At 33.0% G+C, this 17,487-nt stretch overlaps 2 protein-coding genes across 5 annotated transcripts in view; one reads left to right on the top strand and one right to left on the bottom strand.

Moving 5' to 3' along the window:
- The window catches only part of Mvd (mevalonate diphosphate decarboxylase), a 73,574-nt gene extending 67,374 nt beyond the window's left edge, over positions 1-6,200 (top strand). For 2 of the 3 annotated variants that reach the window (XM_090383853.1, XM_090383855.1), the window contains exons 11-12: positions 529-594; positions 6,032-6,200. In XM_090383853.1, the coding sequence (XP_090239979.1) occupies positions 529-594; positions 6,032-6,103 (138 nt within the window). In that variant the 3' untranslated portion in view covers positions 6,104-6,200. The remainder of the gene's footprint in view (positions 1-528; positions 595-6,031) is intronic. The other variant, XM_090383854.1, reaches the window with a different exon arrangement.
- A 50-nt stretch (positions 6,201-6,250) lies between these two features.
- The window catches only part of Art7 (arginine methyltransferase 7), a 99,154-nt gene continuing 87,917 nt past the window's right edge, over positions 6,251-17,487 (bottom strand). Inside the window, exons 12-14 of one of the 2 annotated variants that reach the window (XM_090383851.1) lie at positions 10,737-10,973; positions 9,021-9,178; positions 6,251-6,544 (exon numbers count right to left, since the gene is read on the bottom strand). In XM_090383851.1, coding sequence (XP_090239977.1) covers positions 6,292-6,544; positions 9,021-9,178; positions 10,737-10,973 — 648 coding nt within the window. In that variant the 3' untranslated portion in view covers positions 6,251-6,291. The remainder of the gene's footprint in view (positions 6,545-9,020; positions 9,179-10,736; positions 10,974-17,487) is intronic. The other variant, XM_090383852.1, reaches the window with a different exon arrangement.

Below are 17,487 nucleotides of genomic sequence, written 5' to 3'. Positions count from 1 at the left end.
CCTGATACTTCATCACAATAGGGGCTCTCTTTCTTAGATCTCATCTGCTAATGAAAGTCATATCAGTCAATCATACCAATCTTAGCAGTAAATAAAAACCTGAAGAGGAGGGATTTTCATTTAAGGTGTGTTGTATAGTTTAAACCAGTACAACAGAAACATAAGAATAGAAAATCCCTCTCCCACCAGCTAAACTTGTTTAATCAACCATTATGAGACATTATGCACTCCTATATTTGAGATATATTTCCCTGCATGTCATTTGTCCATCTTCTGTTACCTAAAAAAAAAAAATCCTTATTCAGCCATGTTTTTCACATAACCATGTTTGTACTATTTATACACTGTAGCTGGAAGGGGTCAAAATGTTAGTTTAATACACCACTTTATGCAGTGAAATGTTTATTTCTTACCTGACAATATCCTTCAATAAATGTGAGGTTTAACTTTCTCATTTTCTTAATGTTTTTTATTTGTTATTTTTAACAAATTCTCTTAAACTAATTTTGTTTTATTTGATTCCTAAAGGCTATCCTGAAGAAGGTTTATATTACTCCTAAACCAGGATCTCTTCAATATGTGATTCACACTCAGGTATGGTGCACCTTCCATATTTTTAAAGGTAGTAAAAAAAACCCATTCTTTTTGTAAATATATCAGAGTGATAACTGAATTTTTGTAGTACAGGCAGTTAAATTTTAAAAATTAATGTGAAGTGTTCGGGCTTATTTAAAGGAAGAAAAAAAACAAAAAACAAATATAATTATTCTTTTGGAGCCTGAGATTTAATCCAGTCTAGAAGAAAGCCAGTATTGTCCTAATATTTCTAATGCACCCATCTAGGTAAAACGAAAATGTTAGCCTTTTGAAGCTTTACTGATGAGGTTGCTATAAGAGGAGAATATTTGAATGGCTATAACTTACCTCTTGCTGAAGATAAGAATGCCATTCCTGTGCTGTGTATTTTCATTTATCAAAGGGGACAACTTTATCTTTAGCAAAAACAAGGTTAGTTTTTGGATTAGATTAGGCAAAATCTAAAACACTAATCTAGACTTGTAGACAAATATCAATATTAGGAAAGGACTGCTCCTTTGTCTGAGAATAATAAAGAAATTGGGATCTATAATAAATATATATCAATATTATATAAATAAATATAATATTGTATATTTTATATATATTTCTATATATTTTATATATTTCTATATATATATTTCTATATATTTTTCCTTTCTATATATTTTATTATAAAACAAAATACCTGCATAAAATTATGTATATTTTTTAATTACTATATTTTCATTTTTATCACTCCAGCAGTATTTATACAAGTCACACACCGGACAGAAGGTAAATGCATACTTTCTTGTGACCCTTTTCTTATTGGTAAAATCCATGATAGTGGTTTTGGTACTTCTTTGAAGAGGTCCAAGTTTGGAGACCAGAAGGATTGTAGTTTTAGACCTCAGGTGGTATGCGTAGAAGTAACACACCAAACAGAAGATGAACAGTGTACTTTGTTACCCTTTTTTGAAGGTTAAATCCCTTTGGAGACTGGAAGAATTGTAGTTAACTGACCTCGTAGCACAGGTACCCCACAATATGTTATTCCAGGTTTTTCAGTCCACATAATATGCAACATGGCCTTAATGCTGATGCATTATACAAACACCATTACCACCTTTCCTTGTTCACTGATATCTTGACAATTATGTATAACTGGATGCAATATCTGCTACCCCCTTCTCCTCTGTAAGTGGCAAGTAATCAGTGGTCTATAGGATGTTTTATATATATTGGGCCCAACGTAGCCGAGTAGTCAAGAGCACGAGTGCAGTAGTACAAGCTCTTTGAGTGGATTGGGGGTTCAAGCCCGTGACTGCTGAATACGATTAACATTTGTATTGACTGATTTATTGTAAACTCCACTGACCTGGTGGTCATGTTGGAGTATAAACAAGAGTATTTTTTTTATATATTTATATAAAAATAAATAAATATTAGCCCTGATTTAAAATAACATTTAACACAAATTTGTTAATGGATTTTTTTGCAACATTGCTTAGAACAGATTTATAGACTAAAGTTCTGTTGCTGAGTCAACACACAGTCTGTTGCCAAGCTCCAATTCAAATAAATTAGTATATGAGGTTGTGGCCAGTGATGGTAAATCTATAATTGTGATGTTCTTAATGTTTATCTACAGCCCACTTTTCACAAGGTTAGAAAGCAAGGATACATAAAATTTTCTCAAAAATCAAGTGTAACCTTATCTTATGTTTTAGGCTGCAATTAATCAAGAAACTAAAGGAGCACCACCCTATTTCAGCTGATGTTGTCCAGTCATGTTTAAATAATGGATATGACAGCACCCCACCTTGATCACTCTGTTTTCTTAATGCATTACAGGCCTTCCATTTTTCTCCTTTAAATTCCTACCTAATTCAGAGGGAGTCTTCTTTTGGCCCTTGAATAAACTGAAGACTACCAAAAGCCACTTATTCTCTTTTATTGTCATCTTTTAGGAAAAGGGGATCTTATAATTTTGATTTTCATTCCATTTTAACACTCAAAGTTTTTCAGATCTGCATTAAATCATTCTGCTTGTTACTCTTTTGTGAGTATGCATATATATATTTTAAGAGTTATAATTATCTATATAATAATGGAGTAAAAACACCATAGACAACTCTTAAATTTTCAAAAATCAACACAAAACTGAAGATCTGTTTCATCAACATCAGTACAGATGTTGATGTAATTGAATCAAATAATATAAATATTGGAGATATTACTCGTTAAAAAAATAAATTTTTAAGTCTCATTTTATGAAATTTTCTACTCTCACTTAAGTTTCTTTATAAAGAAAAAAAAAAATTATACATATATATGTTTAAAAGCATTTTATCTACATTTTTAGTCCATAGTTTTTCAATTTTTATGAACTTCCTAATTCCTCAAAAAATTCAATCTAGGTGACATGCATACTTGTCTGTAAATTCACCCACAAGGGGGTTAATTCATATAATGTATGTTTCTTGTAAATTCTTGCTAACTGTAATTGCTACAGTAAATATAATTTCAGTTTTTATAGAATGAATTTTTTAATGGGCTAAGAATTACCATACTTCCTTCAGAGGCTAATAGCAAGTCTACAGTTCAAGCTTGCCTGCCCATTTGGAAGGCATTCTGTGAGTCAGCTGCAGGTGCTTCAGTTGTAGTTCTGGCTGAACACTTAAAAACCCAAGTATTTCCTCCCTACGGTACACAACAACAACTGTCTCGATTTGAGTGTTACACCAGCCAGAGCATACCAGGGAGAAATGCTTCAATGACAAAAAAGGTTGTGATCTCCACTATGGTCTAATCATTTTCTGCCCACACCCAACATACAACATTGGTGGCTGTACTTGGTGACCTTTAATCACTTTTCATCCCAAAGGCTCATGGAACTGTCAATGATTTGTGCTTAGTGATCTCCACCAAAACCAAGTTTTGGTTCTACAGGCTACTGTTCATTCTGATGTGCAGCAATTAGCAAGCCAGGGTGTTACGATTTTTGCTGTCTATTGACACAGATTAAGTCAGCTTGGGAATAGCATGGATACATGAGCTTGTGATTTTGCTGGATCCTGTTTGAAGTGCAATCCTTGCAGAGGCTTGGTCTAGTCAAGGTGCAGACAGGGGAAGAATTAGTAATAGTGGAGGCATGTGATGCAAGAAAGCAAGCTTATGTAGCATTAGCCAAAAAAAAAAAAAAAAAAAAATCTATTCCCTCTAAAAGTTTGTCCAGTTCCTTCTTGAATTTATTTAAGCTATCAACTTCCACAATGACAGATGGAAGTTTGTTCCAGCAATCAACTACCTGCTGACTAAAGGCAGATTTCTGCACATCTGTTCTACAACTATCTTTCCTCAATTTGAATTTATGCCCCTCCTCAGGTTTGTAATCTGTGCAAGAGGAAGAATCCCATCAGCACTGAGCCTGCTCAAACCATTGAAGGCCTTATACACCTCAATCAGATCACCTCACAGGTGCCTAGTCTCCAGATGCTGCAATTTGGAGAACTTAAGCCTTTATTGGTAAGAGGACCCCTTCATTCCCCTTCTCTCTATGCATTCTAGCAACTCTACATCCTTCCTAAAATGAGGCCTCCAGACCTGTATGTAGTACTCAAAGTGTGGCCTGACCATTGCCTTATACAAAGGGATAATCACTTCCTTTTCCCTACTAGCAAAATTCCTGTATATCATTGACAATTCCCCATGACCTGCTCTGTCAGCAGCTAATAATATTGATGCACAGCTTAAGAAGGTCATGGCAGACTAGCCTAGTACTCACTCATTCCATAAAAACTGGTTTTTATCGTATGAAATATGTATACTAATTTTTTTTTTTTTTTTTGTTTGGATACTTAAGCTAACTAATTCTGTTGTAAAAGTATATACAAAGTAATGCCTCAATATTTTTTGTGTATGAACTACCGTATATATTTATGTAGCATTTACCTAAACCTACATACTAAATAAGTTAGCTTAAGTTGCAAAGATCAATAATGCTCAAAGAAATTAGAAGTACATTATTCATCACTGGCCATAGAAATTATATAAGTATAAATTTTTTGCAGAAGAAGCATTTTAATTGCAATATATTGATAGCATAAATTGCAAAACCAATAAATCACAAGGAGTATGCTGCAGGCCCATGAACACATTTCCATCATGACTGATGATATGATTTGGGTAGATAACAATTACTTAAAAAAGTAATCAACATACTTTTATTAATCATTGGTATTCTGATGGCCATTTTCAAAGTCATTCCCATTTGATGAAATGCACTTACTCTGTTTCTGCCATTAAAAGGAAGCCCTTTTTTACATGCACTTGAAAATCACCTGTAATGTCTTTACGACTTATTTTGACTACTGGAAACATTTTCCTCACAGCTCCTTTAACTTTGGGGGGGGGGGAGAAATCACAGGGTGCAAGGTTGGGGCTGATGATGGATGGGGTATACATCTGACATTAATGCTGAATGAATACTCAATGACAGTATGAGGTTTTGCATTGTCGTGATGCAGCATCCACCCACCTGTGTGCAGTTGTGGTCGTTTCCAATGTAATCCCACAAAGTGGGCAGTACAATTTTGTAGTAAGGTCCTGTAACCGTTGTATGACATGGCACAGCAAGCTAGTAAACTATTTGAATGTCAACAAAAAAGAGATGACCATATCCTTTCCAGCAGAAGCCCCAACTTTTGCTTTTTTCAGTGTTGCCAATTGTTGTAGACATTACCACCACTTTTTTTAAAACAAATTTTTAGAATGGTGCAAACTATGACGTATGTATTGAAATAAAAATGTTTTATTTTATTACACATTATTATTTCAACTGTACAAAATAGCTTTTAAAACTATTATTAAAAAGATGCCATCTATGAGAGGGCAGCTTCTTGCAATTTATTTGTGCACCTTGAATTTTGCCATTGTGTAGCATGTATACGCCAATTTCATCCTTATATTGCAACTTTTATTGCACTAGCTGAAGTTTCCAGCTTTGCTCATGTTCTAGCAATGAAACAGAGGTTCACAATGAAACAGTTTCATTTAAGAATATGATTTATTTAGTGGCATCTGTCAATTGATAATGACATCCTCTTATGGAAATTTTCCAAAAAAAAAAAAAAAAAAAGCACCTGGATACACACCTCAGATTCCTTTTTCAGGATCTTGTAGCTGTGACATTAACCCTCTTGTGTTTGTGCTCTAACAGTTCTAATCATTCTTGTTGAAACTTAAGCAGGGAGGAGAAAATAACCCAGCTTTTTTTCATTATTTTATATGAGAAAATGATTTTCAGAAATGCATTAATTGAGTAACTTAAGGGATGTCACTGAAGCTTGCCTTATGAACTTTTTATTTTAAAACATTAAATATAAAGTACTAATTCATAGTTGCCTATGTGTGTTGTATTAAATAAGTCAGTTTCTTTTCCTTACCAACTTGTAATGCATTTGTATTACAGGTAGGATCAGGTCCAGAAATTGAAGATCCATCTCAACATTTGTTGGATGAGAGTGGAATGCCCAAATCATGATAGCTATCGCAATATTAAAGAAAAAATGAAACTGATAGATTAAAATTTCAACTGCCTAACATGCAACCGTATCAGGTGTTGTGATATAATTACATTAACAGGGAAGGTACTTTTTATTTACAAATAAAAATGAGTGTATACAAAGTTTGATGCATTAAAAAAATATTATCTACAAGAGACTGCTTTTGTTAATTGTCTTCCTTTATACTGAAAGATAAACTGAAATTTCCATGTTGTGGTTGGAAACCAGCAGCAAACTGTAGTGTCATATTTGGTTCAACTGATGATGGTTTATTGATGAAATACACTCCTTGTCTGCTATATCTGTCCCAAATGATTTGTTTTCCAAGCTCAACTGGGCAAATTGGTCCTGTTGTTATAACAATTTTGTCAACCAAATGAAAATCTGTCCACACTGCCACTCCATTACAGACTCCTTTGCTATAATGAAAGGATAGTTATTTTAAGGCTATTCATTAATAATATATATTAAATTATACACAGTAGAATCTTGTTAATATGCTCCAATTTATCACATTTTTTAATTACCTGAATTTCTGTCCCTCCCCCTTTTGAGGCAAAATATCCCACCAGATTTTTATATATTATATATAAAAATTTTTTAATATTTGTTTGCTTGTCTCCATCTACACTTACACCTGAATAGGAAAAAAAAAAAGAAAAAAAAAAGATATTTCATATTAAAGAGCAAGCTGGCATGCATATCACATTCAAAGAATCTACTCTGGACTTCATACAATCTGAGATTTTATCTCAACATAGTGCACATGCCACAATTTAACTGTTTCAACTGGAATTCACCAATAATAACATTAAGTGGAGCAGGCATATATGAGAATCATGTGAGTTCTCTTTATGATGTATGTTTTGAAGGCAAGGAAAGAATAGTAAAAATAAAATAACACTTTCTTCTGTTTGCAACTGGTGATCAACTGAGAAAGATTTCTTAAATTCAAAGTTGCCTGTTAAAAAAAAAAGAATTAAAGACCATCTAGCTCAGCTGTCTAAATGCACTAGAAAAAGTTCTTCCACTCATTAGTGAGATTACAGCTTAAGCTGGCAGGAGCCATTGTTACCAATAGAATAAAAGTCCAAGAAAGAATTAATCTAGTCAAGGTATAAATTAAAAACATGGTATAATCAACTACTGACGTTTCAAATTGAACACTTTTATACCATTTATGAAAAATGCAAGGATACTTGTGGTGCAAACTGCTACCTGTGGCTAAGCAATTAAAACAAATGGATAAAAGAAAACTATGAAACTACAAAATGTTTAATAGAAAACCAAATTAATAAGGAAGTGCCACTACTCATCCCCCAGAAGTACAATGGCATGGGATTCACAAAGAATAACATGCAACTGTTACCAAAAATAACACTACGAATCCACCTCTGCACCACCCATAAACAAACAAACACCAACACCTATTGAGAGAAGAAACAACAGTGACAATGTGGACATATGTATTTGAAGAAAAAAAATAATGCAATGGTTGTGATGTGCAATGCAGCACCCTTATACAGCCAACAAGTTGATTAAGTAAAATCTAAATGTCTAGTTTCTAATCTAAGTTTTAAACATCAAATTAAAAAATTTCAGCCCAAATATGACAAAAAAAGGTCCAAACAAAAATAGCTTAAACCAAAATAGACCTCAGTACCTTTTAATTGAAACACCTTATGTATTTCTATCCATTATGATGTTAAAATAAAGAAAAAAGTGAACACATTTTTAAGCCAAATTAAATTTTCCATGCACCTGCATATTGATTGAGCAGGCATACTGTTTTAAAGTGCACCTTATTTTTTTTTTTTATTTTTATTTATTTAAATCTTCAAATATTCCTTTGATATGGTTTGACCCCTCAACTCACATTACTGACCTTTATAATTAGAGAATCATAACGCAGAGAACATAACTCTTATTGTTGATGGTCATATATTAATATGCTTTGTGTGCTAGTATAGTAATCATATTTTAAAATGTATTTAAAAATAAAGATGTCTTCAAAGCTTATCCAATTTTAGGGGTGCAGCTTATTTTTGGACTAATATGGTAACTATGGTCTACACCAGTGGTTTTCAAATGGGGTGACACGTAATTTGGGTTTAAGTTACTTAAACTTATTTTTTTAATTGATATGTTTATGACTAAATCATAGATATAGCTTAGCTTAATTTTCAGCACTCACCTCTTAATTAAGCTAAGCTATATCTACGATCTAGTCATTACATCACAGCACATAAGGACTCCTTAATATATCATCAGTTGATATGTTTATTTCATTATAAAACGGTGTACAGTATCTTTTTAATTTTCTGGTGATCTATAATTGATGTTTACTAGTACCTCTATATAAAGAATAAAATTATTATATACTCTCTCTCTCTCTCTCTCTATATATATATATATATATATATATATATATATATATAGAGAGAGAGAGAGAGAGAGAGAGAGAGAGAGAATCGGATCTAACAGGCAGAAAATTGAGTAGTTGAGTAGGGGTGCTGCAAAATAAAATAAATTACTTAGGGGTGCTGTTATTAAAAAAAAGGTTGCAAACCACTGGTCTGCACAGAAATGTTAAACATTTCTTTATAAACCATGCACACAAAACTCCAACATTAGGAGCATTTTCAGAACCACATGAAAAACAACAAACATGTTAGATGTGAAATGGGAAGGATTGCTTGAAACCAAGGCAAGTTATGAAAATTATGTCTGGACTAAAGAGCTGATTATATGAAAAATCCATGTGACATAAGGCCAGGGGTGAGCAAGGATTCATTCTATGTTCATTTTTTGGGTAAAAAAATGAACTGAAATCATCCATACTATTATGAACAACAAATTAATTTTATATGCCATTTCAGGAAATTGTCTGCTTACCTGAGAAATTTTACTGTATTTCTAACCTCACTGGGAGAATTCTCTACAACAGAAGTAAGATCAAAATCAAAAATACTGAAGGGTGAGGTTAGTGCACTACATGGGTACTCCCATAGTGGTTGCGGTTCAACTGTTGCATCACTAATGTTAATTGCCCTCTGAAATATAAAAATTATAGCAAATTAACAGTTGGAATTCTGTAAAAATGATTTAATTAAAGCATCCTTTTGCAAAATTAACGAAATTAACTTTTTTTCTTTTTCTCCAAGATATTAAGGTTACTGGGTAAACCCAAGATGCTGAAATGATATAAATTTTATTTTAGAAAGCAATACATAGAAGCGTAGTTTCTAGAACCCCATGCTTTCTCAATAAGAATACCCTTTTGTGCCCCTATTAATTGTTGATTAATTGTTGCTCATGTGTGTACTCTTTCTAACAGATCTAACTCCTCCCTAAAATGAGGTTTCTAAACTTGTATGCAGTATTTAAGATGTTGCCTAACCATTTTTTTATATAGTGGGATAATCACCTCTATTTCTGCTGGAAAAGTTCCTGTTTTTTTTTTTTTTTTTTTTTGGTAGTTGTTGGCGCATCGGCTTCTGTGGCCATAATGCACCTCCCAAAGTTTTTTTTTGCAGTACTTTGATCCAAGCCCGAGGCGGGATTCAAACCCACGACCTTTGGGTTGCCAGGCAGGCACTTGACCCACCTGGCTAGCCCGGTCGGCAGAAAAGTTCCTGTATATCACTGACAAAACACTAGGAGTTGTTACAGCAATCTCTCTGCACTATTCACGCAACTTCATGTCTAACTGTACAATCACCCTTTTTTCTTTATCAACAACCTTTAGCTTGGTATGACCCAAATGATATGCTATTTGGGATTATGCTCCTCAAGTGCAGTACCCCACATTTGCCAATGTTAAGCTTCAATTGCTATTTTTAAACTATCTGCCTAGTTTTTCTAGATCTGCTTGAAATAGAACATCCACATTAGTCATTACTAACTTTCTTATCTTTTTATCACCAGTAAACTTAGACCTTGAAATAAAATATCATTAACAAATATTGCAAACACTAAGAGTTTCAACACTGAATTCATAACATTAGTCTGTGAGGAACAGTGGTCATTTATAAATGCTGTCTTATAACACTTAACCATCCCTTTATCTATAGTAGTAACTTGCTTCTAATGCTATACCGCTCCAATTTATACAACAATCACTCATGTGGAATAGTATCAAAGCTGACATTTTATTTTTAATACAAGTTAATTTTATTGAGTAGTATTTGTTTGTTATAATGAGAAGGGATGCAGTTTCACTTGAAAAGTGCCTAATTATTTATTATTGCTTTTCATGTGATGCTTGGTATTTTAAATGTTATCTTTCAACAATTGCAGCCTCAAACTATAAACATATTAACAATCTTAACAAATACAAAAAAATGTTATTACCACACCAAGGTTATAGAGTGCCAATCTATAACCATAGAAAAATTATATTCATTACAGTATCTGTAATTAATATTATCATTTCTTTAAATGCATGCTGAAGAAGTAATAAAAACCTTTGTAGTTATAGTTTTTCCATATTTAATGTGATATCCAAGATGTTAATCCTATTCACCATGATTCCCAACCAGGAAGTCATTCTACAGAAACAATACACAAATAAACTGAAATAAGTACAACAAAAGTACTAAATTATCTTACCTGAACCATTGTATCGAAGAAAGACATATTGAAACCTTCAGCACTGCATACAGGGGCTCTGATCTTCCAAAGATCTCGAAATTCTACACCCACTGCTTTGACTACTGCTCTCTGGGGCAGAATAATAGCATTTGATGCAAGCAGAGTGCTTATTGTAGTACGTATATACCAGAAGTGTAGCAAATCCCATGGTAGGAGACAAGTATTGAAAAAAGGCTCCGCTAACAAGACATCAACCTAGTTAGCAGATATTAAATGTAACAGGATAATAAAATTTGCCTAAACATACAAGCCAAATATTTTAATATAATATTCTATGAAAAATTTAATGATATTTTAGAGATTCTTTAAATTTATAATTTATATAAATTAAAACAAATACTCTGTCTTCTAATATCACAAGCAGCACTGGTAATGTTAAGCCTAACTCCTAGATTAGTATTAGGACTGGAAAACCACCAGCCTTCATTATTTTGAACTACAAACTACCTCATTATTCTAAATAAAGCTTTATTTAGAACACAATATGGTCCAGTACTTAAAGAGCTCTACAAAAAATATAGGTTTTGTATTTATTTAACAGTTAAATACTGTTTTAGAGATTAAAAAAAAAAAAAAAAAAAACAGGCCTCAGACTGGACATAATCTGTAATTCAGAATAACAAAGAATGATAGTTTCCAGTTCTGGAAGTAATCTAGAAATTAAGCTCAACAACAGAAGTACTGCAAGATGTGAAAGGCAGAGGGTATTTATTTTAATTTATATAAATTACAAATTTAAAGAGAGTGAGTTTTAATATTTCTAACTTATAGTTAAATATAAGCTTAACATTTTTATATACCATATAGTTGATATACTTCTTGTGTTTACAAACATAAAGTAATACTTTTGTTAACCTTCTCTGTATGTAAGCTACAGATAAACAATGATGTATTAGTACTAGAATCACACTGCAATAGTATTTTGTTCAAAAATGTAATGATAGAATTTTAATGTTTAGCATGATAATAATGTAAATAATTATTAAATAAAATACTGACAGTTTGCCTTTGTTTCATCATCTTGTTTCTTGTAATAAGTGAATATTTAAAAGAGAAGTCATTATTTCTGTGGAAAAATTTATTTTTCTGTAACTGTAGTGTATCATTATTTGTGATATGCATTGTTCTCGTTTCATGCTCTACTATGTTATGAAAATCAAAAAGTGACTTGATGTAACAACTGAATGTAAACAAACATCATATTGTGGAGGTTAGAATAATGCTTATAAACTGATATGGTAGTACTGAAATATTTTGAGTGAGGTGTTTGGACTGTATATAAAGCTGTGCAGTTAAATTGGTATAAGAGAATATACATGAAATTTTGATCAATTCATATGGGAGGATGTTGTTTTTTGGAGCATTAGCAACTAAGGCCATATTGCTCTGGGGGGATATGCGGTGGTCATTCCCTGACCTTTCCGCATCCTCCATATTTCGTGGTCACGGGCTCGAAACCCAGTCTAATCAAGAAGCATGTGCTGCGGCTCCTGCCCACCTGGCTACGGAGGCGCCACAGATGGGAGGAGGCTTCGTGTCATTTTTATAGTGAATAAAAGTTTTGCACGATTGTACTTGTTGAACATCCCCCTTTAAGAAATGCTTGTCTATGCCTTTAAGAGAGATTCTATTCAGGAGAATATTCTCTTTAAAATAGTTAAATAACTTCCAGTAGATAGTAGAAAATTTGCATACAAAACATACTATTCATTCATGTGTGTTTATTTTTCCAAAGCTAAAACTTTTGCACAATCATAACATTTAAAACACATTCACTTTGCATATTAGTTAATGCAGTTTTTAAGGCTGAGATTTGTAACCCCAGTGACTATAGTACCATGAAATATAACTTAATATAAATACAGTTTATAGGGAAAAATAAACAAATAATTATAAACCATTACTGGTTTCAGGCATGTCCAATACCAACAAAAACAATACTGATAATTAATAGCAAACTGTGTCTTCATGAGAAGAGCAAAGAAAGAAAAGTTACTACTCTGTTCTATTACTGCTGAAATGTCAATGGCAGTGAGTATGTGGTCACTAGTTTGATTGATCTCATACTATCACTACCAACAAACTTTTAGTGCAGTACAATCTGGGTGAAACTGTTCCTTGGGTAATATATGCACCTGGATGTGGCATATACCTAATTCCTTGGGTATATGCCACACCCAGGACTGTTTAGTATGATTCATCACTCTACATGTTCTACCACTGTTGTAATGCCCAATGCTTCCTCCACTGCAACAGCAAAGGCAGCAGCTGCATTGCTGGGAGACAGTTTCAGCTTACAAGTATGACTATGGTATCCCATTCTATGCAGTGTTTTTCTAATGATTCTATACTCAAGAACCATGGTTTTGTTAACTATCTGTCTCTCATGCCTGTGTGATATCCTCTTGCTGTCCTTTTCAATAGCTGCCATGCTCTGAGAGTCATTAATGTTGGTCTACTTGGATGTGATGAGTTAACTTCTGCCTTCCATTAGCATATGATGTTTCCAATGCTTTATTTCAGGTGCACCATTACTTGGTAATCTGGCACATTTCTTATTCAACACCCCACTATCATGCCACTTGTAAAAGGACTAGGACTTGTAAAAAAATCCCATTCTTTTCCATGCACCTGTCACTGAGTTGCATGCTTTTTATGTCTTACTTTGAGATGATACTGCCATTTTTCATGTAACCATTACTTGCTTGGGGTGAGGCGTCCCAGTATGTGTTAGGAAGATAGTGTAAACACAATATGGTCCAGAATGAAATAGTCTGAAAATTGGCAGTACATATCTTGGTAATCATGTGCTTGACCAGGGCTGGGCCATGCTGGAAAACTAAGTCCATTATTTCATTGTGTATACCATTCATACTGAAGTGCATGATTGAGTGATGAATATCTATGAAATGTGTTTAGTGTACATTTTTTTCTTCTTGTAAGGAAATGAATGGCTTGGTAGACTAAGCATTAAAGTAATTAGGCTATGAAAATGGATTTTGAAAACAGCCACAGCATACAATACAGATGATAATGACTAAGTTTTGTCCAGTTGTCAGTATGCTAATAGCACCTAGGTCATTGGGGAAGAAGTATTACTGACAACATCCACGAGACTGGGTTTCACAAAATTCTGCAGCCTCCAAAGGAAGTTCAGCAACGCTTACTGCAGAAGAAACGAATGTGAAAAGAACATCCCAGTAAATGTTGTAATGCTGGTGCTTTTTTCATATCAGATCTAGATGGCTTGAATTACACAATCCTGACAAGAAACAGAGGAATGTAGTGTTCACAGATCGTAGCAGTTCAGTACAAAAATTAGCACTTTGTTCAAAATGAATGTCACATATAACCATCATATATTAATACGAGAGATGTTCCTAGGATTCCAGCGGTCAAATGAACTCAATGCCCATGCATAGTGAACATGTGACAATATGGTATGCCAGTTCGAGTCAATGAATTTCCAAGGAGAAAGTGCTTCATAATTCCATACTAAGAATTCTGCAAGATCTGTGGCAAAACATGTTTGATTTTTTACATGGCATACTAGAAGATATTGTTTAAAAGATGTTCTCAAACCTTGAAGAGACTATGATAAACAGTAAAGTGTACTGTAATTATAATATCCAGCTAAGTAAAGCTATTTCAGACTACTTTTTTTTTTTTTTTGACCGTATGTGTATCTTTCTTCCAGCAAATCTCATCTATCAATCAGTTGTCAGTATCCAAGTCAAGAAGGTATATCAGAACAAATTTGTGCTAATTAGGACAAGAAATTTCCAACAAATATAGAGAGACCCTATTCAATGTTATGAGAAATAAGATACCTAAAAAGAGATAAGTAGGCTGAGCTTTCTAGAAGAAAATGGAACTGGACTGTTCTGCCAGTTTACAAGAGTTTATTAATATAGATAATTAAAGGCTCCACTTTTGCAAAAGGAAGTGGCACAAGAGCAAGTCCACATACAAATGCAGTTGCACAGAAGAGAGCAAAAGAAAATAGTCTGAGGAAGGCATACATCTCATGGGCAGAAGCAAGTATAGTAGTCACAATTTTTCACATTTCATAGTGAAAAATAGTGTAGTGCAAATGAGGATTTGAAGAAATCTGTCCATCATGACTTTAAGAAGACAGTCATGAGGACTCAAAACTAAGGAATTGATACAGTGGTGTGAAATATCAATGCTAACAGCAAATTAATAACATGCATTAAAATATCAAAAATTAGTGTGTTTATCTTTCTACAATAAAAGTTGTCTATTTTTCATAGATCAGTCAAAATGTGAAAAACAGAACAAGTTGTTTCACTAACATTAATCATTCATGTTGTGAGGTTACTGCAGACAGTTACCTAAGTACTACCCTACAAGTAGCACTTTCCAAAAAAAGAAGCACAATACTAATTTAATATGACATCATCCTCCAAACAACCATTTCGGCATATTGGCATTTTTCAGTGGGAGGCCAGGTGCTTCATCAGTGCAGACCTGACAACTCAGTGACTATTTATCTCAAATTGGGAGATGCTGAAATGCCTCACAATGAGATCAATGCTAATCAAAGGACTTGTCCTTTCTTTCATATATTTGTTCATTATTTCTCATATCTAATGCTACAGCTTGTTTTATTATTACACAGCATTATGTCCTGGTAATAAATATGGCAATCAAAATAATTTTAAACCATTCAGAAGTTAAGTTTTTTTTTTTTAAAAAGTAAGAATTTTAATACTTAAGCAGGAGATGCATTCTCCCCACTCCAAGATTTTTAGAAAATTCTAAGGTGTATCAATCAGCAAGAAAAAAAAAAATCATGGTTACTTTTTTCTCTACACATTTCTTTTTTTGAGGGTAGTTGTTCACCAAGATCAATAAATAAATCTTTTTTAGAATGTGATAAATTAAAAGATGTTTTTAAATAATTGAAAAACTGAAGTAAACTGTTTAATCATTTATTTATCAGTAAAATAAAGTTATTAAAACAGAGAAATTATTAATAGGAACAAAATATAAACATTTTACAGATGCCTTTTTCAAGAAAATTCTGTAATACTTAGCAGTGCAGTAAAAATTTTTTCAAATGAAAAAATTACAAAACCAGTAACTGTCTTTAAAACATACATATATAAACTTAAGCTAAACTCTTTAGTTAATGAATGGAACTGTTGTCCAATTTCTATAATTAAAACCAGAACAGAAAAGAAAAAACTAAATTATCAAAACTAATTTACAGAAGTAGAATTAAAAGGTGTAAATGTGCATCAAAAATTAAATTCTGTTAGAGAATTAGTGTGCATTTTAATATTCATTCAGTGCACCACATGCCTGCTTGCATAACATTTTCTCATTTACCTTCTACATTTTCAACTGGATTTAACACACAAAAAAAAAAAAAAAACCTTATATTGACTCTTTCAATATCCATCAAACTACATGATGTTCCACAGTGATTGCTTTTTACATTGACTAATTCTTCCCGTCATTCAAGCCGTGGGCCACTTAAAGCCACAATGGGAAACCTTTGCTGATTTCCAAGTGCAAAAAATAAAAAAAACAAATGTGGCAAATGTTTGAATCCACACATACTGGATTCAAAATTTTTGCCAATGGCTGAAAGGGCATACTCCACATTCAAGATGAAGAACTTTAGATACTGATCACAATCAAAACAGTCTCTCATAACATTTTTCTTAAAAAAAATTCGATGCTGTTCTCTGATTTTTGCAAAATCATTGCAATAAAAATATTCATTTCCAGCAAAAAATACAATATAAATTTATTTTGCTGGAAATGAATGAAACATCTCCCCCATTCCCACTTCTTACTAATGTTAAGTGAAAAATAGTACAAGTATATTTAATTGCTCATTAAAATACAAAATATATTTTTATATTATTAGAATCTGAACTAGTATCATTAAACTGATTCATATGTATACATCTGCATTATTCAAATCAATTAGTGTTAATATTAGTAAATTATGCAAGGAATCAAACTTATGCAGTTTGTTTCACTGCTTAAAAAAAAAAAAAAAAAGTCAACCTCATTTGTACATCCCTCTAATAATGTCTAATTCTGCCTTAAATTTATTCAAACTATCCACTTTCACAACACCAGAAAGAAGTTTGGTCCAACAATCAATTACTCTCTGGCCTTAAAGTAAATTTTTAAACCTTTATCCTCAACTATCCTATTTAAATTTATGTCCATTTATAGCTTTAAACACTTCAATCAGGTCACCAACTCACAGGTGCTTGATTTCCAAGCACTGTAATTCGCAGAAGGAATACCCATTTGTGTCCTTAACTAAGCTCTTCTCTGCACCGTTCCAATAGATCCATACCCTTTCTAAAATCATATAAAGCAAAAGCAGACTAACCACTGCCTTATCAATAAGAAAATCACCTCATTGTCCCAAAATTCACCTCATTGTAGCAAAATTCCTGTATATCGTTGAGAGAACCCCCATGAGCTGTCCTAGCAGCCTGTCTGTATTGCTTGGAGAACTTCAGACTGCAAAACTATCCCTAGGTCTCTCTCAACCACCTTGATTGTAGCAGTATATTATTCTGGAATTACTGTTACTCATATACAGTGCACTGCGCTTATCAATGTTACACCTAAATTTCCACTTGTCAACTGACCGTCCTAATATCCCTATATCTTGTTGCAGTAGCAACTCATGATTCCTACCATTAACCACCCT

The sequence above is a fragment of the Mastigoproctus giganteus genome, chromosome 10, assembly GCF_048544385.1.
Source record: "Mastigoproctus giganteus isolate SK-2022 chromosome 10, ASM4854438v1, whole genome shotgun sequence".
Lineage (NCBI taxonomy): Eukaryota > Metazoa > Arthropoda > Arachnida > Uropygi > Thelyphonidae > Mastigoproctus > Mastigoproctus giganteus.
This window is presented reverse-complemented; position numbering and strand designations above follow the sequence as displayed.